This window comes from Lepisma saccharinum, chromosome 19 (genome assembly GCF_977018435.1).
Source record: "Lepisma saccharinum chromosome 19, izLepSacc3.1, whole genome shotgun sequence".
NCBI lineage: Eukaryota > Metazoa > Arthropoda > Insecta > Zygentoma > Lepismatidae > Lepisma > Lepisma saccharinum.
In genome coordinates, this window is record NC_139247.1 from 4475895 (window position 1) to 4498888 (window position 22994).

Genomic DNA, 22994 nt, shown 5'->3' on the forward strand with positions numbered 1-22994 from the left:
TTTTGAGTCTCTTAACGTGAGAAGTTTCATTTCACTGCAGTGTTTTATTAAACTTCTTCAATCTATGAAATGTGTCCCTTTCTTTGTTTTCATTTTAGTAAATTGAGTGACGTGCTATAGCACGGTAGCACATGTTAAGCAACCGCCACTGCAAGTATAGGAATGGTATCTCTACAATACGAGACAGCATTTGGCAAAGATTCGGTCTCGAGTTGTAAATGACTGTTTCATTCTTGGTCTCACCTTGATTTAGTATAAACTATGTATACAATGTGTGACAGCACATTTTCTGTCCGATGCATAGTTTTAATGCTATGACCAGTGACAGCTCCGGAAAAGGACAGGGGTGAATGCCCCCAGTTGGCCAGTCTCTCTCCTTCAAGCAAAAACCAAAAACTAGATACATATTTTTCTCTTCGCATAAATATGAATTGTTGTGTGGTGTTTAGAAGTTTTATAAATGTAATCTTACCCTGAAAACATTCCCGTCGCTCTGCCTCCTTACTCATTATTCTGGTTTCACTACTGTCTAGGAACCCTTGAAGAACACAATCATACCTTGAAAATTCGTATGTGCATCCAAGAGACATAGCTTTAATTGGTCACTATGGATTCACGTAATTTCTATAAACAAAATATAGATTTATCTACAAATACTCAGGTAGACATATGTTTGCTATGGCTGAAGAAACAGCATAGTAAGCTAAATTTGTCTTAGGCAAAATTTTCAAATTTCATACCAAAGTTGTGGTCTCGTCTAGACTTTACAGAGGCCTACCTCACCACAGTCTCATCTCAAAGAATCTTGGCTTGTTCTCATCTCGATTTATGAACAGTAGTGAATACATAGCAGATCAGTCTAACTCAACAAGAAAACACCCTGTTCCAATGACGTATTTACGAATTTTAGTGTGGTTCTAATCCGACAGCTCTCTTTAAATAAGCCATCATTTTGTTATCCTCTTTCTTATTTCATTCACACCATTCCCATCAACAGCTTCTTTCCAGATAACATCCTTCATGTCTTTCAGATTCAACTTTGTTTACTTTGATTGTTGGTATTGTGTTTCTTTCACCAGATATGCACTACCTCACAACCACAGTTTCGTAAATGTGACTTTTTGGTGCCTACGTCATTCTTTCACACCATGTAGCCTATAGGTATAGCTGTTGTGATCTTAATTCACAAAAGAAACAACAAATGTTAAAATATCGACATCGATAATATTAACATTGATGTATATTGAATATTGATATTGTAAACCAATTTTTTATTTATAGAATTTCCAAGAGAGCAATTGTTTAAAAAACTTAGAAAAGGCACTTTGGAGCGAGTTAAGAATACAGAAAATGTCTCCAATTTCGTAAATTTTTGGTATACTAACTAAATTTGGCCTTCTAATCACGAATCTGTTGTTAAAATGTGGGGGTCACGTGTGAAAATAGGGAAAAAAGCCAATATAAGTGGATTTTTTTACAGCTGTTTCGCATTGTCTTAGGAACAAAATTTTAACTAAGCTTGCCTAACCTCTTTAAATTTCCTTACCGGAAATGGTTCATGGGGCTATCCGTGAATGGTTTTTGGGGCTATCTGTGAATGGTTTGTGGGGCTACCTGTGCATGGTTCGTGGCAACATCATATATATACATAAGTGTAAAATTTTTTCATGTGACCCCCCATTTTAACAACAGATTTGTGATTAGAAGGCCAAATGTAGTTAGTATACCAAAAATTAATGAAATTGGAGACATTCTCTGTATTCTTAACTCTAGCCGGCACTTTATTCTCACGATGATAAAATATAGAAGGCATAGGCTACTCGAAAAAAAAAATTGTTAGCATAGATTAACAGAATTGAATAAACTAAATTATGATGCTTTGATTTGATTTAGTGTTTTAAGTCTACTTTATGCACAGTAAGGCTAATCGAGACTGAACCTACAGTTTAAAGTGGGATCCGAACCACTATATGCCTCCAACGGGTATCCAACCCAGGACCCCTCGATTACAAGGCAATGATGCTACCATTTGATTAGTGGGGTGGGCCCAGGAAAGTGGACCCTGAGGAGTGGTTCTAGGCAGGGTTGGCCTGGGTGGACCCAGCCTAGTTTTCCCCACATGTTTTTTTCCCAGAAAACCCCACCTTGAAAAAAAAATTGGGTTTTTCAGAAAATGTTGTAAATTATTGCTTTAAATAATTGTAAGGTTCTAGAATTGTCAACAATTTGAGAAAACTTGTAAAATAAAAGCTTAGCCAAGCTTGTAATACTCAAAATAATTAATGGGGTACAAGTCACAGTGGTTTTTTCCAGGATACCTTACTCAAATCATGCTGTAAATAGACTTTTAACAGAAATAATACGAACATATATCAAAGAAAGTAAAATCAAGAGGGACTGAAATATTTAGATAAAACATTTGAACGAACAAAGCTTATAATTTTGAAATGTGGTAGCACTTTAGATATGAGTCACTTTCGTATGTGCACAAGCCACATAGTGTGCTTGTGATGATCAACTTTTACATTAATTTTTTCCATGAATAAAACATTACAAAGAAGAATTGAGTACATGTTATTGAAATGTCATGATAGTAGAATAAAGTTAATTGTGGTATAACTAAACCAAACATTTTTCAAATGATTCATTTCATTTCTCAAAATTTAGTATGTGTGCAAATGTTCTGTTATCTTTCCAATGCCTTCCACCGAGACAGTAACCATTCCATCCCTCCAGTTCAGTGCATTGATTGAACATAATGAGTTGCTTGCCCATGTAGGATAAATGTTATTTGTGGTTAGGAGCTCTATGTACAAGAAGTCGAGCACTCTCATAATCTACCACAATTTCTTTTTATCTTAAATATGTGGGAGGTGGGTTATTCAATTAAATACAATGCATACATATACGAGGCGTATTAGTAAAGTAAGTACAGTTTGCAAATATTGCCGCTGTAACGATGCAGTCGCGACCGTGTAAGTTCTCGCTGACGTCCTTCATCCGTTAGTTAGCCACAGGCACACGTGGGAGCAGGTCATGCTTTTTCTTCTTAGTTTTCTGAAGTTTTGAAATGTTCAAGAAAATCAATCGGCCAGCCGATTGTGATGTCCAGTCTGTGATTTGTTTTCTCAATGCAAGAATGGTTGAATTCTTGCCTAGAGGACAGACCACCAACAAAGATGCCTGCTGTGACACATTAATCCGGCTGCATCGTGCAATTCAACACAAAAGACGCGGAATGCTCAGTGAAGGCATTGTGTTGCTTCACGACAATGCTCGTTCCCATACGGGCCTACAAACTCACAATTTCATGAAGTCATTCGGCTGGGAACAATTTGTTCATCCACCAACAGCCCTGACTTGGCAGCAAGTGACTACCATCTCTTTCTTCATTTGAAGAAGAAGTTTCTCGCTGGTCAGCATTTCAACGAGGATGACAACGTCGAAGCAGCAATGCATGGATGGCTTTCGTCACAGGTGGGAACATTCTATGATGATGGGATACAAAAACTAGTGCCATGCTACGACAAATGCTTGAACAATGGTGGAAACTACATAGAAAAGTAGTTTAAGGTCTGAAAAATGCATTACAAATAAAAAAGGGTACAAAACTATTTTACTTAATTTTTTACACCTTTTCGGTACTTAAATTATATATCGTTTGAATCTGTGATTCATTCTGCGTACAACGGTATATCTTTCATATCTCTAGGGCATTTAGTTTCTGAGCTATAGTCATTTCAAGGTACCACTGCATTTTGAAGCTTGAATCAGTGGCCATTCCTTTTGGGGGTACAACTCAAGTTACATTGGTCATACGGCAATGATGCAAATATTTTTCTGTTTCTTACATGCCAGCGATAATTTCTATGTGCATTTTGAACTTTTCATATCCTTTTTTTTTGGGGGGGGGGGGGGCGAAACCCCATTTTTTAAAAAAGTATTTTCAGAGGATTTCCCCCCCTTTACCCCTCCATATATACGCCGAATGTGCATAAATTATATATCGTCTAAATCTGTGATTCATTCTGCGTACAACGGTATATCTTTCATATCTCTAGGACATTTAGTTTCTGAGCTATAGTCATTTCAAGGTACCGCTGCATTTTGAAGCTTGAATCATCCTTTTGGGGGTACAACTCAAGTTACATTGGTCATATGATAATAATGCAAATATTTTTGTGTTCCTTACATGTCAGCGATCATTTTCATGTGCATGTCGACACTGTCATGTACTTTTTTCTTGGGGGGATGGTGGGGGAACCAAATTTTTTTTCCGAAATTTTGGAATTTTGAGAGTTAGCCCCCTCCCCCCCCCCCGCCACATATACACCGAATTTTCAAAAATTTCTTATAGTCCGAATCTCTTGTTCATTCCGCGTACAACGGTATATCACTCATCTCTCTAGGGCAATTAGCCTCCGATCTACACTCATTTAATTGAAACTCTGCATTTTACTCAAAATCGGCTCGGGCAATAGAGGTTTACTTGTGAAAAAGGCCTTGGGCAGCAAAAGGTTAAGTTATGCAACTATTTGAGGTTAGATTTTCGTAGATTAAGAAAACCAAGTCTCAGCTATGTCAGGACATTACTTGAGCTTGAAGTTTTTAATAAAAAAAACTGTAATATAGTGTGTGGTTTCGGAATGGTCACCAATTTTGAGACCACGATATCGTTAGCAATTTTATAGTTTTTAAGCTGAAATTCATGTCACAAATAGATACACCCAGGGAATGATTTTATTTTGCATTTGCATTTGTTGAAAGCATTTCAAGATGGTGAATGAAAAATTGATTTTTCATATTCTGAGGTAGCTCCTAATTCTGATGCCACTTTCAAATATCTGCCTAAACTACCTTTTTGAACATTAAGAAAAGATACTTAAATATTCCATGGCATTTCTTAAGCTATGGCTTGACAAATAATTTATTTAATAATATAGTGTATATATGTATGTTGGGATCCAAATGGGGGCCACTAATGTTTTGTCCATGGGAACTGTTAGTTTCATAGCAACCAGATATTTTGGAGGATGGATACGGTATTCCATTTGGATTAAATCAGTCAAGACAATTAAATATGTCAGCCTTATAATTTCGGCATGGTTAATACATAGAGGAGATATTTAAACTTGACACATCCACAAAAATAATGGGAAAACACAACTGTGAACAAACTGTATTGAAGCAGATTTAAAAGTGTGTGTGCAGGTAAAGGTAAAGTTCCCCTTGCATATCCTAGGTGGCTACTCACCAGGAATTTCTTGAATTCTGGGAATTATGTGTGAATAATTGGCTCTGGGAATTGTACATGAATTCTTCGTGATTTTTTCTCTGTAGACGTGAAAAATTGCAACATTTATTTGGTCTAGGAATTAATTTGTGCGGTTGTTACGCACACATTGAAGCTGTAGTTCAAACACAAAATACATAAATACCTTAAGAAAAATATTGTCCATCGCGAGCCACCACTTTCGCCCATCTGTCAGGCAAGTTACGGATTCCGTGGCGAAAGAAGTCCTCATCCTTTGAAGCGATCCAGACAGAGACCCATCTTTCAATATCTTCTGAAGAAGTGAACCGCTGTCCAATCAAATCGTTATTCATGCAATCGAACAAGTAGTAGTCCGAAGGAGCAACGTCTGGTGAATACGGCGGGTGGGGTAAAACTTCCCATCTGACATTTTCTAAATAGGTTTTGCGGCATGTGGGCGAGCGTTATCATGTTGAAAAATAAGTTTATCATGTCTGTTCTCCCATTCTGGTCGTTTCCTGGCCAGAGATTGCTTCAAACGCATTAATTGTCGTCGATAACGTTCTCCATTAATAGTTTCACACGGTTGCAGCAGCTCATAGTACACCACACCTTTCATATCACACCATATCCACAGCATAACCTTTGCACAGTGAATATCTTGTTTCGGTTGCGATGGACCTGGTTCACCTGGCTTCACCCAGGCCTTTTTTCGTTTCGGGTTCTCGTAATGGATCCACTTCTCATCGCCAGTAACAATGCGATGCAAAAACCCCTTTCTTTTCTGTCTTTGAAGCAGCAATTCGCAAATGGTTTTTCGTCTTTCAACGTCTCTGTTTTTCAATGCATGTGAAACCCAATGTGACATCTTTTGAATCATTCCCATGGCCTTGAGGCGTTTGGAAACTGTTGTTTGATCAACGCCTAATGCTTCTGCAAGTTCTTCCTTCGTTTGACACGAATCCTGATCGAGCAATGCTCTCAATTCTTCATCTTCAATTTTTTTTTGGCTGTCCAGGTCGCTCTTGGTCTTCCAGGCCGAAATCACCACTTCTAAACTGTGCAAACCACTTCTGACACGTTCGCTCAGCTAGCGCATGGTCACCATACACTTCCACCAAAATACGATGACTTTCGGTAGCACTTTTCTGCATGTTAAAGTAATGAAGCAGAACACCCCGCAAAAACACTTTATCTGGCACGAACTGCGCCATGTTCAGTTGACTACAAAATGCTGTTGTTGACGCGTCAATCAACTGCCCTATACTACGAACGATGCGCGCTGACAGGAGTTTTCAACGCATGTGTGGATACACAGAACTGTGGGACGACACACTTGTTAGGCCATCTCTTGTCCAGGTGCACAAATTAATTCCTAGATCAAATATCACATCCATATCCCACTGAGGGCATCCCCGATGGTACAGTGCTAGCATCGTCGCCTTTTAATCAAGGGGTCCTGAGTTCGATACCGGTGGAGCCACATAGTGGTTTGGATCCCACTTTTAACTGAAGCTCCAGTCCTAATTAGCCTTTCTGTTCATAAAGTGGACTTAAAACACCAACTCAATCAATCAAACCATATCCCATTGAATTTATAAATGCTCCGAGGCAAGCTTTTAACTTATCAATTTTATTTTTATCGAGGAAGGAAAAGAAAGCTACATGAAAAATAACATTGAATTCTCTTGATCCGTTTATTTTCTTGTGTCCTTTGTAGAACAATCTATGTGATAGATGGAAGATTATTGCAAGATAATATATCCTGCAGTTGAATAGGTAAATTTCAGCTTAAAATTCTTATACAATTAACAATTTTTCATACATTAGTATATCCCGTAACATTAGTAACTTGTGCTTATAGATGTATTTTGAGTCTGAATATGTGAAATCCAAATGTAAACTCCGCACCTTAAACTTAATATTTGAAATATGCATACGTGCCGTTTATTTGAATCGATTTTGAATTTTTCGATACACTGGAATCACCCAGACCATTTATATTGTTAATATATTTGTGTGTGGGTAGTGAGAAGCTGTAATACATAAGGTTGAAAAAGAGAAAACATCTTCTGGTGACCTTCAATTTTTGGAAAGTTCACCTTGAAAACTGGGAATTATACTTGAATTATATCATGGTCCTAGAGTGGCCACCCTGATATAGCACTGCACCATGAAGGCACATTCATTGGATATGGGGATATGGCCCGACATATTCTTGATCTCAGTCATTTTGGAGGTGATGTGATCACAACCAAACTCCAGCTGCCTTTACCCCCCAGAACCCATTGATTTGAGGCTGGGTGAGTTCCACATCTGCTTTATGCAGGGACAAGACCGGAAAAATTTCGACCTTAGATCACACACCCCAAGATTTGAACCCAGGTCTTCTGCATGAAAGTCAGCCACCCTGTCTACTTTTTTTACGTAATAAAAGTAATACCGCTAAGCAGTAGAATCCCCTCTTTTCTCTCAATTTCCTATATTTTCTCTGTATTATCATTGGGACAAACATCCACATCTGAACCAGGATTCGAACCCAGGACCTCTGGCATTGCAGCATGCTTTGCTAATCCCACATCACCCCGTAATTGGTTGTATGATCTCCCACCTCAGAGTAGGATCAGGTGGGAGTGCGGCCGACTGTCAGTAGGTAGGCCTGGGCTTTCAATGGCCTGCGGCACGGGTTATGTATGCTTTTAGTTTATTCATTTCAAGGTGTGAGACCTTGATTGTCAATTATTAAGTATGTTAACAGAGAATATTAAATAATTTTTGATTCAGTGAACTAAAATAATACAAATTGAATGTTCCAATATATTACTATCAGGGAAAAATTATTTCATTTTTAAAATATATATATTTATAAACATAACATGAAAAAACCCAATAAAACTCAGTATGGCCTGGGTTTTATCTGAAAAAAAAAAACCACCTGGGTTGGTTTCTTTAAAAAAAAAAAAAACAGGCAAAATGAATACCCTGGTTCTAGGATTGGGTATCCACTTATGTTTGAATTTGTCCATGAAAAGGTTTGCATAGGATGGTGACATTCTTTCACCCATGTCTGTGTCTTGGATCTCGTGGTAATGTTCATTGTGAGTACAAGGTGAGTTAGGAAATTAATGATGGAATTGTTTGTTTTCCCTCAAGTAACTAGCCTTTAATAGTGCTAATTAGTTTCTCCATGCTTTGACCTTACTTCCGCAAACATTTCCAGCATTCTAAAGTACTTTCTAACATGCCTGTACTAGGGATGGCCAGATCCGGATCCTAGCGGATCCGAAATCCGGATCCGGTTGGTTCCGGATCCTAAAATTTTTCGGATCCGGATCCGCGTATCCGGAATTTTCAGATCCGGATCCGGATCCAGAACTTTCGGATCCGGATCCAGAACTTTCGGATCCGGATCCAGAATTTTCGGATCCGGATCCAGAATTTTCGGATCCGGATCCAGAACTTTCAGATCCGGATCCTGAATTTTCGGATCCTGATCCGTTTTGCCATCCCACATGCGCTTCTTTGGAAAGTAAGAATGTGCTTATAACATATTGTTACCTGCTAATATACGTATATATATAATATACATACACACACACAAACACACACACACACACACACACACACACACACACACACACACACACACACACACACACACACACACACACACACACACGCGCGCGTGCGCGATTTGTAATTAGTTAATACACTCCCCCTCCGATTTCCATGAAACTTGCAGGGCCCAAATGAAGAAATACGTGTTTTTTTGTTTCGGCAAAAAAATTGTTCTAGGGGGCAACCACCTCTCAAATGTCAAGATGAGGACAAATTGAAGTGGGGATGTGACCCCTGTGTTCCCCTCCGATTTCCATGAAACGTGGCAGGTGTATAGTAGGGATGGCCAGATCCGGATCCTAGCGGATCCGAAATCCAGATCCAGAACTTTTTTATTTTAATTTGTAGAACTGTAACTGCAGAACAATAGTATAATTTTTGTATAACATTTCTATCTCGTTATATGTGTTAAAGGTTTCATCCTGGAATGGAATGTCTCACATTTATGTGTGTTTTCATTCCCCCTCTCTCAAATGTCAAGATGAGGAGAAATTGAAGTGGGGATCTGACCCCGAAACCACGTAAATATGGCATAGGAAGAAACAGGGAGGATAGGGCCTCTCTATACACCTGTCAAATTTCATGAGAATCGGAGGGGGACACAGGGGTCAGATCCTTACTTCAATTTGTCCTCCTCTTGACATTTGAGGGGATTTTGCAACCTAAAACAGTTTTTAGCTGAAACAAAAAAACACGTAATTCTTCCTTTGGGTCCCTCTATACACCTGCCACGTTTCATGGAAATCGGAGGGTAACACAGGGGTCAGATCCCCACTTCAATTTGTCATCATCTTGACATTTGAGAGGAGGTTGCCACCTAGAACAATTTTTTTGCCGAAACAAAAAAAACACGTATTTCTTCATTTGGGCCCGTTTATACATACACCTGCCAAGTATGATGGAAATCGGAGGGGGACACAGGGGTCAGATCCTCACTTAAATTTGTCCTCATCTTGACATTTGAGGGGGTTTTGCCCCCTAAAACTGTTTTTTAGCTGAAACAAAAAAAACACGTATTTCTTCCATTGGGCCCCACTATACACCTGCCAAGTATCATGGAAATGTGAGGGGGACACAGGGGTCATATACTCACTTCAATTTGTCTTCATCTTGACATTTGAGGGGGTTTTGCCCCCTAAAACCGTTTTTTAGCTGAAACAAAAAAAAACACGTAATTCTTCCTTTGGGCCCCACTATACTGCCAAGTTTCATGGAAATCGGAGGGGGATACTTAGATAACCTCCCTTGTTAGTCTTACACTTTGTAATTATTTAACACTGCATTTATTATAATGTTTTATTTTAATTTGTAGAACTGTAACTGTAGAACAATTGTATAATTTTTGTATAACATTTCTATCTTGTTATATGTGTTAAAGGTTTCATCCTGGAATGGAATGTCTCACATTTATGTGTGTTTTCATTACCAATACATTCGAATGAATACATATTCGTTTCAATGGCATTTACAAAATCACCTCTGCAGTGGCGTACGCAAGGGGGGGGGGGTTACGGGGTTTAAACCCCCCCTTGAGCTTGTGAAATATTATGAAAAATGCTGTGGAAAAAAAATTAAATGGCCAATTTTTTACAGTCAAAGATCTGGGACAATAATATTACTATTACTACTTCTACTAGTACTACTACTAACAACAATAATAATAATTTGAATTATTATTTCCATGCAGCATGGAGAAAAGCACAGCATTCCAAACACACGCGTCTTTCAGAGTGATGCCTTGAAAATAACCACGAGTTTATGAGGTTAGGTTAGGGTAACTATGATTTAAAAGAGAAAAAAGTTGTTTTGTATCTCAGTGGCGTACGCAGGATTTTTTTTCGGGAGGGGCTGAAATAGTAAATGTGGATAGCACATGGCTTCGTTTTGGAGGGCAGGATGCATAATAAAATATTTCGTATTAAAATTGTATTCAAAGACAAAAATGGTAATCGGGATTCACTTTAAAAGAGGTTTCGCATCTACACATTTTGATTTTTTAAAGTTCTTAACGGATTTTTATTTGAAAATTCTGATTTTCTCAAAATTTTGGTAGGGGCTGGAACACCATCGGCCATCCCTCTATGTACGCCAGTGTTCAGCGAACATGTATTTTGTTTTGTGTGAATAATGAGAATTAACTAAATAAAGTTAATGGTACGTTGTAAGAGGCAAATGTATATACAAAGGCTAGGCGGACAAGAATACAGTCACCAGTCCGCCTTCCCATTCTATATTTACCGCAGCACGTTTGAATGTCTCTCTTTAAAATGTCTCACCTTGTTGACTAGACAATTATTCAAACGACAATAAGTTTAACTATTGTAGAATGTTTTGTTGGTAAGAACAGCGAGATAATCTAGATGTGAATTATCGGGGACATTTATGCGGGGAAAAAGCCGGAAAAATTCCAACCAATTTCGGGAATCGAATCTGGATTGTCACTTGTCAGACGCTCTACCGACCAGATCACCGCAGCTCCTTCGATGAGTCCCATACTTTGATTATTTCAATTTATTTTAATATATTTTCTTGTATTTATGGATCTTCTTCACCCTTGAAATGTCTCACCTCGTTGACCAGACAATTATTTCGTAACAAAGAAACAAATAATGCTCCCAGGATTTGATAAAAATCGAATGACTAGAAAGTAATTTCGTTCTATTGTTTTCATAAATACTATATTTATGTAGATCTCTACTACTTAATAGTAGTAGTAGTGGTATTAGTAGTATTTTAGTATTAATTCAGCTAATTAATTAATTATAAAAGTAAAAAAAAATTAAAGTGCACCCCTGTGCTTAGCACCACGCCATGAAGGCATATAGGGGGTGTGGGGGTAACGCCCCACACTTTCTTGATCCGGTCGTGAGTGGGGGTGATGTGATCAGCATCACGCCCCTGACCGCCTTTACTCCCCTGGGTTTCCCCCAGGTACCCATGTTATTCGACGCTGGGTGGGCGTCGGGGCCGCTTCCATCGTTAGAAAAGTTCCCGGATTTGAACCGGCCGGGGATCGAACCCGGGACCTTTAGCATGGTAGTCAGACGCGTTACCGACTGAGCCACCGCGGCCAATAATTATAAGTATTATTAATTAATTGTGATTATTATTATTTAATTAAAGTATAATAAAACAGTAGTAATGTGAATTTGGAAAAAAGTTTTAGAAATAACACCCCCCTTGATGAAATCCTGCGTACGCTACTGCACCTCTGACATGTGTGCACGAGTGTGTTAGCCGATGTGTAGCAAAGTATTTTAAGAACAACACTTGAAAAAAATTCTTGTAGGACTAACGAAAAATTCCTTTGTAATCGAATATCATAATACCTTTTAAGGTGTGGTAATATTATAATGGGATTGAGATACGAAACTCTCGGATCCGGATTTGGATTTTCGGATCCGGATCCAGATCCGAATCTTTCGGACCGAATCCGGATCCAAAATTTTCGGATCCGGATCCAGATCCGGAAATCTCGGATCCGGATCCAGATCCGGAACTTTTGGATCCGGATCCAGATCAGAAACTTTCAGACCCGGATCCGGATCCACAGATCCGGAATTCTCGGATCCGGAATTCTCGGATCCGGATCCAGATCCGGAATTCTCGGATCCGGATCCAGATCCGGAAATCTCGGATCCGGATCCTGATCCGGAACTTTCGGATCCGGATCTGAATGGATCCGGATTTTTCGGATCCGGATCCGTTTGGCCATCCCTAGCCTGTACAACTTGTGAAAATTCATCAAACATTCAGAACAGATAGTATTTTGTTTACAGTTTCTAGTGTGTAATCATTTATGTGTGAAACGAGCTTTAACCTGGTAGGACAAGCACTCCCGCTAGGACATATGGACAAGTACTGGGTGAAACATACCCACAATCAAAAGCTAAATTGCTTCTTAAGTTTTAATTTTAATTGGGTACTGCTGACTGTATTTAGCCCTCTTGAAAGAAAAATATTTGGCATGGTTTATGAAGATTATGTTCGTTATGAATGTTTTCAGTTGTTTTTACCTTGCAGAAATGTGTTATTCTGAAGTAAAAAGTATGTTTGTTCTCTTTGCATGTTAACTTGCTGTGAAGCAGAACAGCTCGAAGGCTTCGTGCAACTGAATATAGCAGAGAACCAAAGAGCTTACAAAAGAAGATGTTACATATTTTCATTGTTCATTACTGACGATATTAATGATGTTATTGTGGTACACACAAGCAAAGAAATTTTTCAAATTACAAGTATTTATTGGTCGTTGCTATATGGCGGGCAAATCTTGACTCCCATTGTCTATCGTCAGCTGATATGCAGTGTTTCCAAACTTATGAACCGAAAAATGCTGCACGAACTATTCACAAAAGGTTTTTAAGCGAAAATTGATCCACGAACCATTCACGGAAGGTTAGGTTAGGTTCAGTTAGGTTAGGCAAACATAGAAAATTAAATTGGGAAAAAAAAACGCTCACACGTCATCTTGTAAAACTACCGTATGGTTGCTACACTAACACTTATTAACCGAAAAATGATGGTTTTTAGGATAACATTGATCGAAAAACCATTCACGGAAGGTTAGGTTCGGTTAGGTGAAGCAAACATAGAAAACTAAATTGAAAAAAAACCACTCAAATGTCATCTGGGAAAACAAATGCGTGGTTGCTACACTCACAGGGGGTTACATATTCGAATCCACGGAACATTTCATTCACGTAGTCGACGGTAATGGTGGCACAAGCTATCGTGCAACGGAGATACATTAATGTCGAAAATGACATTATTTACCAGCTGAATAAGTTGCACGAATGGAAAAAACACTATTCCCAGCTTCCAAAAGTCCACAGTCCGTAAATTCTTTCCAGTCATTTCTACTGTAAATTTGAAGAAATGTGTTTTCACTATATCTAACTGTTACCTTTAACTTTATGCACGGGTAGCCCCACAAACCATTCACGGATAACTCCTCGAAACATTTCCGGTAAGGTTAGGTTAGCTTAGGCAAGCTTTGTTAAAATTTTGTTCGTAAAACAATGCAATACAACTCTAAAAAAAAAAAAATTCAACTTTTATCGCATTTTTTCCCAATTTCCACACGTGACACCCGCATTTTAACAAGAGATTCGTGATTAGAAGGCCAAATTTAGTTAGTATACCAAATATTAACGAAATTGGAGACATTCTCTATATTCTGCATTCGCTCCTAAAATAAAGTCCCTCAATGTATTCTACTAAGGTTCTGATTTACTTCTACATTAATTCCCACTAGCTAGTCTACAATAGTCTCTTGTTAATGGAATATACATTGTCCGTGGGAAGCACGCATGGTTGTGTAATGTAATTAAAAAGTTTTATTTTTCACCGTAAAAACGAACATCGCGCTACGATGCCAGGGCTACCGGGTTTGAATCCTGGTCTGGGGATGGAAATTTGTGAGTGTCATTCATACATTTCTTAATAGTATCATCACTCATCCCCATCTTCGCAAATTAGCCAAAAGTGACATGTAAAGTGAAGTAAAATAAAGCAAATCAATCAACGTAAATAACTCTTTTTTCGAAATCCAAACAGTGCTAATTACTTTAAGGAAGGTTGAAATTTCGTGTGAAATGATTGCCAAAATTATACGATAATTAGTCTTCCTGCTAGGAGAATTTGAGAAAAAAAACAACAATCAGAACCGTTACCTTTTTCTGCCCCTGCGTAAAACACAAAAATCTCTCGATTAAAAAAAGGTAACAATTTGATATAGGGAAAACACATTTCTTCAATTTTACAGGAGAAAGTACTTCCGGAACTGAGTTTTTGTAGACTTTGGAAAGGTCGTGGAAATGTTTTCTCCCTTCGTTCAATTTATTTGGTGGGTAAATCATGTATTTTTCGACATTAATGTCTCTCCGATGCACAAAAGCTCTTGCCTCCATTACCTTCGACTACGTGAACCAAATGTTCCGTGCGTTCAATGATGTAACCCCCGGTCAGTGTTTCCAACCACGCCATTGTTTTGCCAGAACATGACAATTTTAACTATGTTTGTCTAACCTAACCTTGACGGGCATGATTCGTGGGGCTATTTATGAATGGTTTGTGGGACTATCCATAAATGGTGTGTGGGGCTACGCATGCATGGTTAGTGGGGTTTTCGAACCCGGAAAAAAATACAAAATCTGTAACACGAAAGTAGGAATTTTTCGGTGAAGACTTGGAAACACTGCATATGCACTGATGATAGACAACGCTAGTCAAGATCTGCCCGCCATATTGTGTTTAACCTTTTGAGTCCCAAGGCCATTTTCACATGTAATCCTCTGTCCCGAGCCGATTTTGAGCAAAATGCAGAGTTTCGATTAAATGAGTGTAGATCAGACACTAATTGCCCTAGAGAGATGAATGATATTCCGTTGTTCGCGGAATGAACCAGATTCAGAGTATATGAAATTTATGCAAATTCGGCGTATATGTGGCGGGGGGAGGGGGCTAACTCTCAAAATTCCAAAATTTCGGGAAAAAAAATTTGGTTCCCCCACCCTCCCCTCAAGAAAAAAGTACGTGACAGTGTCGACATGCACATGGAAATGATCGCTGACATGTAAGGAACACAAAAATATTTGCATTATTATCATATGACCAATGTAACTTGAGTTGTACCCCAAAAAGGAATGGTCGGCACGCCACTGATTCAAGCTTCAAAATGCAGCGGTACCTTGAAATGACTTTAGCTCAGAGACTATTTGCCCTGGATATATGAACGATATACCGTTCTACGCAGAATGAATCACAGATTCAGAAGATGTATAATTTATGCACATTCAGCGTATATATGGAGGGGGAAAGGGGGGAAATCCCCTGAAAATACTTTTTTTAAAAATGGGGTTTCTCCCCCCCAAAAAAAAAAAAATATGAAAAAAAGTTCAAAATGCACATAGAAATTATCGCTGACATGTAAGGAACACAAAAATATTTCCATTATTATCATATGACCAATGTAACTTGAGTTGTACCTCCAAAAGGAATGGTCGGCATGCCACTGATTCAAGCTTCAAAATGCAGAGTTACATTGAAATGACTATAGTTCAGAAACTAAATGCCCTAGAGATATGAAAGATATACCGTTGTACGCAGAATGAATCACAGATTCAGACGATATATAATTTATGCACATTCGGCGTACATATGGAGGGGTAAAGGGGGAAAATCCCCTAAAAATACTTTTCTTTAAAAAAATGGTGTTTCCCCCCGCCCCCCGAAAAATGTCAAAATGCAAAATTTATGCAAATTTGGCGTATATATGGAGGGGGAAGGGAGAAAAACCCCAAAAATTATTTTAAAAAATTGTTACTTCACGAAAAAAATGTCCTCACACTTGGGCACAAAACGACACCTACACACAACATTCAGGGACGAAAAGCTAGAACGCAGTGAAAAATGAGCGCCAATTCTTGCAGCTGCTTGAAATTCTATTTTTAGACAATGCAGGGTAACCCCTGTTGCAACTTGTGCTAAAAAAACAAAGGTTTCCTTTAGCGCGCTTCGAAATTCCATTCTCACAATGCAGATTCAACAACCAGTCTTTCCCCTCCCCCTGCTTGCGCCCTCACGGACAACTTCCATTTTGACATCGGATACTGATAAACAAGCTTCCTTCGAATGCAGTTAACAGGAGGGAGTGAAAAGCATTGCTTTAGAACAACAAAGCCGGTCTTCCTTTGTCGGCAAAAATTTGACCTTGAAAAGAGATGCAAAAGAGAAGTACCTTTTCCCGCCTTTCCCCCTCCATTTTCATGAATACAAAGAAAAATGCTAAAAAACATTTCTGTTAAATACGTGTGTTAGGAACAATATTAAAAAAAAATCGAAATTCTAGACAAAAATAGAAACCTTATAACGTAAAAACTACGACCTTGACACAGTGTCTCGATCGAGATGCTTCGGACCGTGAGGGTTAAATTTGGGTATCTCGATCGAAATGCTTGGGACACAAAAGGTGGACACAAAAGGTTAACACAAGCGAAAGAGGAACGAACAATAAATACTCGATGAAACTATTTTCGTTAAACAAAAAGATAAATCCCACCTTAAAGAATGTCTCGGAATGCATAATAGATAAGTATGAATGTAAAACATGACGAAATGAACGAGTGAAATGTGTTTTCCCTATATCAAACTGGTACCAAAAAAAAAGTACACCTTTCATATATCAGAGACACATAAAAAAAACTCTAAGAGGGTGTACAGTGGGTTAATGGCACCAAAAATATTTTCTTCACGGTGTTTAATGTGTCATAACTAGAGCCCGGAAGTTCAGGCATTTATTTTCGTTAAAAAAGGTAGGCAAAAAGGCATTTATAATGTGGAAAATAGGCAGAAAAAATAAAAATAAAAGGCAAAATAAAGCGAAGAAAGGCACATTTGGAAGTCACTTACTTTTATCTATAATCTCTGGCAAAATGTTAAAATCTACATTGGGAAGAGCATTTCAATTTTCTCCGTCTTGATTACACATAACTACAAGCTGTTTTTTTAAGTTCTCAACATTCATTGATAGTCGTCTGTCAGAGAGAATGTTTTTCATAATAGAAACTGATCTTTCTACTTCTACAGAAGTTATTGGAGCATACATATAACAAGCTAATGTAGCTGGACTCATTTTGGTAACAGCATTTTCACCTTTTACAATATCACAAATTATTTTCAATTGTTTCAAGTCCTTATTTGCACTCACTACACGTTTGCACTTTCCGCAACAGCTGACCCCTTTTCTCGTGGCACTTCCATCATCTGCTGCATAGATTCCTCGAAGATTTTCATGGATGCTACAAGAGTCTCACCTCTTTTTTCTAGCTTTGTAATTGTCTCTGGCAATGCACAATAATGTGCAAAAATAAACGAAAGTTCATTCTTCAGTTCTGAATAGCACAGAAGTTTCTCACTTCACGAATTGAAGCCGCTTCATTTTCTGGAAGAGCATCGATCACCTCACTGATTTTTTCAAGGTTGTTAGCATAATATATTGCTGCTGATATCCAGGTTCCCCATCTCGTCAAGACTGGTTGCGGATGTAAACAAAGCTCAGGCGCAACTTCCTGAAATTTTCGGGTTCGAGAGGGAGATTTCAGAAATATCTTCTTTGTGTTCGAAATCAACCTCTCCACTTCAGCAGTCAATCATGCACAAGGAAATGTTAACCGAAAGGCAATATCCTAACTCAGCATGAAATACTTTTTTCTCACACTTTTCTCCTTCAGCAATGTTGAAACATGCGTGAGTTCAATATTACTTAAATAAAGCAAAAATTATTCACATAATAAACGGAAGAAAAATAAATGCCAACATATTTTTTTAAGAAAATGGTCAAATTTCATTGAAAAAGGCATTATAATTAAAAACAGGCAGTGGGGTCCCAAATAGGCAAAATGAAAATGCTTCTAAAACATTCGAAACAACATAAAAAATGTATATCCGGAAAATTTTTATCAATATATGCAGTAGATAAAAAGAGGCATTTTGCCAAACTTCCGGGCTCTAGTCATAACTTATGTGTGAAACCAGCCTGGTATGACTGAAGATGACCGGACACCTCTCCGATTTTCTTCATATTTGGCATACTAATTGAGGCCTGTTAATGACTAATCTGAAGTTAAAATTTGTCGAAAACGTCTAGAAATTGCAAAATGGTAAAAATCTGATAGTCCCCAGACACTTATAATTTTTTTGTTTTGTGAATTTTTGACATTCGTACTTACCCATCTGCTTCGCGGAACATTCTTGAAGGTGCATTCATGTTTTCTTGATGAAAGCAATTGCATTTTTTTTTCTAAAAAAATAAAAAAGTGTTTTTGTAACTGAAGAATGTACGTTTCCGCAAATGGTTTGTGGGGCTGTGTGTCAATGGTTCGTGGGGCTATGCGAGAATGGTGTGTGGGGCTACGCATATTTTTTTCGAAACCAATTTTTAACTATTGTAACCTATACATGACCCTACGTAACCTATCCTTACCGGAAATGGTTCGTGGGGCTATGCGTCAATGGTTGAATTTCCACTATGAAACATTCCCACATCACACAAAACACCTTCCAGATGTTAGACAATGCTACAGGAACTTATTACCGTAAGAAGTTTCTTCTGTAAAAATGAAGAAATCTGTCCGGGGAATATCAGATTAGTACCGGCAAAGGTAGTTAAAATTTGGTGTCGTGGTAGTATCAGGAATATATATATTTGCGAGGGAATTGACAAAGTGTCAAATTTTGTTAATTTTCGGTATACTAACTAATTTTGGCCTCCTAATCAAGAATCTGTTGTAAAAAACCAGGGGTCATGTCTGGAAATTTGAAAAAAAAAATATATTTTTTTTATATATAAAGCTGCATATGCGTAGTTTTACGAACGAAAATGTAATCTCCTGTCATTGTTTCCAACCACGCCGTTGTTTTACAAGAAAATGATTTATGATGTTCAATTCCAATACGCCCTATTTTTTCGATGAATTTAGGGGTGAAATAAGTGCTAATGGAACCTAACCTAACCTCATGTGAATGGTTCGTGGGGCTACCCGTGGATGGTTTTTGGGGCTAATGTTAATGGTATGTAGGACTACCCGTGGATGGTTTTTTGGGGCTAACGTCAATGGTTTGTGGGGCTACCCGCATGGCCGTATTTAGAGGGGGGGTTTTTAGGGTTCAAACCCCCCCCCCCCCGAAACTTCTGGCATATTGGATTAATGGAAGTTTAGAAACCAAAATTTGACACATTTTCAAAAAAATATTTGCAGTTTCACAAAAATACAACAGCGAGACAATTCTGAAATGATCGAGCTAGAATTTTCAAACATTTTGAATTCTTCAATTTGAGCGAAACGGGTTTAATTCTCAGAATCGCAGCTCACCCGCGACCCCTTCATTTTCACTTCTGTTGTCCTCTTTCCAGTGCTGTTCCTATATCAGACTGAAAGTTCCCTTGTGATTGTCCCAAAATTCCCGTCCTAACTTTTAAATTCCCTGTTCGATAAGGGTTTAAAAAACCCTTTATAAGAGTTCAAACCTAGAATATCCAGCTTCGTAGCGCATTACATTCACTACTCTTCACCCAGCGGTCGATATAGTACATACATTTAACCTATATGCGGTCCTATAAAGGACATACTTGTATAGTGTGTAGTGGTTGTATATAATGTTGTTTGGTAAATATAGGAACAATATGGGCGTCGGAAAGTGGGATCGAACTGGTCCATAGAACCCCCTCGCCCCGAATTGACATCGTTTATTGCAAGTTACAAAATAGCAGAACGTTTGTTAGTTTTATTGTTAATAACGAAAATAATGTCCAGTTAGTATTCGAACAGAATAACCAAAGAAAAATGATGTTAGATCGAAAAATTTTGGTTACAATACAGGTACCATGTTATGTTTTACCATTTAATCCAAAGAATAACTGGTTCCACAGTTTTCAAAAATCCAAAAATTAAGTTTTATGTGAACTTTATGACTAAAATTTCTCTTACTTTTAAAGCTTGGCATGAGTTTACAATACCGGACCACTCTCCAATTTCTATAAAATTTCGCCTACTTACTAATTTTGGTGTCCTGATGACGTATCTGTAGTTCATATTTGGCGGTCACTTGTTAAAATTGTACATTTACGTATAGAACTCGTAAAATAACCTTGCGATTTACCACGGTGGTTGTCCATACACAGCAATTCGGTACCATCTTAATGGTCTTCCTTTACGCACAACAATCTTGCAACCTTGAATATTGAAGTCAGACGAGGAATGCCTACGAGGTTAGGTTAGGCCTGTTAGGTTAGGTTTCATTAGCATAAATACAAAGAAAAATTAATATTTTGGCTAAGAGAAATATACCTTGCCTTACCTAACTTGAAAAAGCTCTCTTCCGTGACGTCAGAACACAATGTTGCTAAAGTGTTGTGCGATAAGGGACACCCATTCGGGGGAAATGGCGTGTTCCGTGGAGCTAGTGTTCTTATGGTAGGGTTACGTTACGTTAAGAAAACATAGTTTATTTCGTTTTTTTCTCGATTTCCATACTCGACCGCCAATTATTACATGCAGATTCGTGATTAGGAGGTCTCAATTAGTGAGTAGACGAAATTTCATAGCAATTGGAGAGTGGTCCGGTATTGTAAACTCGTTCCTAAAGCTTTTTCTTGAGGTACCTAAAACTTAATAACAAAATATAATAACTGTGCATCTCAGTACACACTGCATGAAATGTAAAAATAATAATAAAAACATTTGTGCTGCATATTCACACTTCTGATGGATAGAGTAGAAAAGTCTCCTCAAGGATATAAGGACAGTAATAATAATAATAATAATAATAATAATAATAATAATAATACGTTTGTATCAATTAGTTATTTATAATGAAATTTTAATTATTATTAATTAATAATTATTATTGTTATTTCTATTATTCAAATTTCTTGCGATGCGCATGGGAACAATTATGAGTGAACCCCCCCCCCCCGAAATCTTTTCCTGCCTACGGCCATGGCTACCCGTGGATGGTTTTTGGGGTTAACGAACAATGTTTCATCAAAATGTACAATTTCCAGATGTGACCCCTGGTTTTTTACAACAGATTCGTGATTTGGAGGGCAAAATTACTTAGTATACCAAAAATTAACAAAATTGGAGACTTTCTTTATATTGTCAATTCTTTCCAATATTTGAAATAAAAAAAATCGCGAAAATCGACTGTTTCCATTCCGAAAACTAACGCCTTATTTTCGCTTCTTTTGCCATTTCTAGAAGTTTCCGACAACTTTTTACTACAGATTCATGATTAGGAGGCCTCAATTAGTGAGTATGCCAAATATGAAGAAAATCGGAAAGGGGTCCGGTCATCTTCAGTCGTTCCACAAGCCTTAATATCTACAACTTATCTGTCCGAATATTTACCATACATCAACGAAAAATTATATCTTACCGTAGTTCCAAGGCAACCTTTAATTTTGTTAAGAACTGATGTTCCATTTCTATTAGCATTCTTAATATTCACGCCGGAATTGGAATTGACAGACTGACAGCAAAATATGCATTTTAAAACTTCCATTGTTGTTGGAATATAGGAAACTAAAAACCAAATGTTAAAAGAAGAATATAACTTCTGAAAGAACCACTTGATTTCATTGAAATTTCGCAATTAGTCCTCCATCACAATGACAGCAGCAAAATAAGGGGCTGCATATGTTCCAACAGTTCAAACTTTATTATATTTGACCTAGATCATATGATCTGTATCAGCGATCTTTGTGAAAGCTCCTCGCTAAATAAAAATACTGCTAATAAAAAATAATTTTCTCAATCTCTGCCCTTTTCCGACGAGGGATAATTTCTGATACCTTTTGCACATTTCGACAATAAAGGTTTAACTTAATTAACCCGTATTTGAAATTTCCTACTAATAAATTAAAAATAGATATGATTGGATGATATGAGGAGCAAGCACACAACTAATTTGATGAATAGCGAACATTCTTGCTAACGTATTTGATATATTAAAGAACTCTTCAAGTAATGGACGAAAACTAAAATATTTCTCGTCGCACTCTCGCAAGTGGACACATTTTTTTTTTTTTTTTTGCTACAGCGTTGCAACACTGAACTCTATTGTTTACAAACAAAAATTCATATTTATTTGAAAAGTTTCGGATTGCTTTCATATCATTCAAAAGTTATAATTTCTGGATGTTAGTGCTACCTTAAAGTTCTTAATACAAAGTGTATAATTTTTGTGCGGCGCAAGTTAACCAAGTTAATTGCGAATAAGTTTAATAATGGCTGGGTTGAAATAGGTAGGTGTTTTTTGTTCTGAAGCAGCCAAGTGTAAATATACTCGAGGCAGAAGAACACGAAATACATATACTGAATAAAATGAAAGGGTGCCTCGGTGTATGGGTAAGAGTTCTAAAATATTGATATGTTTACACTACAGCACCTTGAATAACGTAGTGTGGAAAACGACCCAAGAAACTAGTTCCCCAGAGGAATGACAAACATAGATGGCAGAGGGATCGGACCAGGTGCTAATTTTGTTATGAAAGTAATGCGGCTTAGTTTTTGGAATATATTGTGTAGATTTGTTTGTCTAGAAAGGCGGTAAGTGAATTGAT

General features: G+C 37.7%; 1 protein-coding gene across 3 annotated transcripts in view; it reads right to left on the reverse strand.

Annotated features, from left to right (window-relative positions):
• LOC146002790 (uncharacterized) overlaps positions 1-21992 on the reverse strand; it is an 86379-nt gene extending 64387 nt beyond the window's left edge. For all 3 annotated transcript variants that reach the window (XM_083140731.1, XM_083140730.1, XM_083140729.1), the window contains exon 1: positions 21809-21992. In XM_083140731.1, the coding sequence (XP_082996857.1) occupies positions 21809-21934 (126 nt within the window). In that variant the 5' untranslated portion in view covers positions 21935-21992. The remainder of the gene's footprint in view (positions 1-21808) is intronic.
• Positions 21993-22994: the final 1002 nt, after the last annotated feature.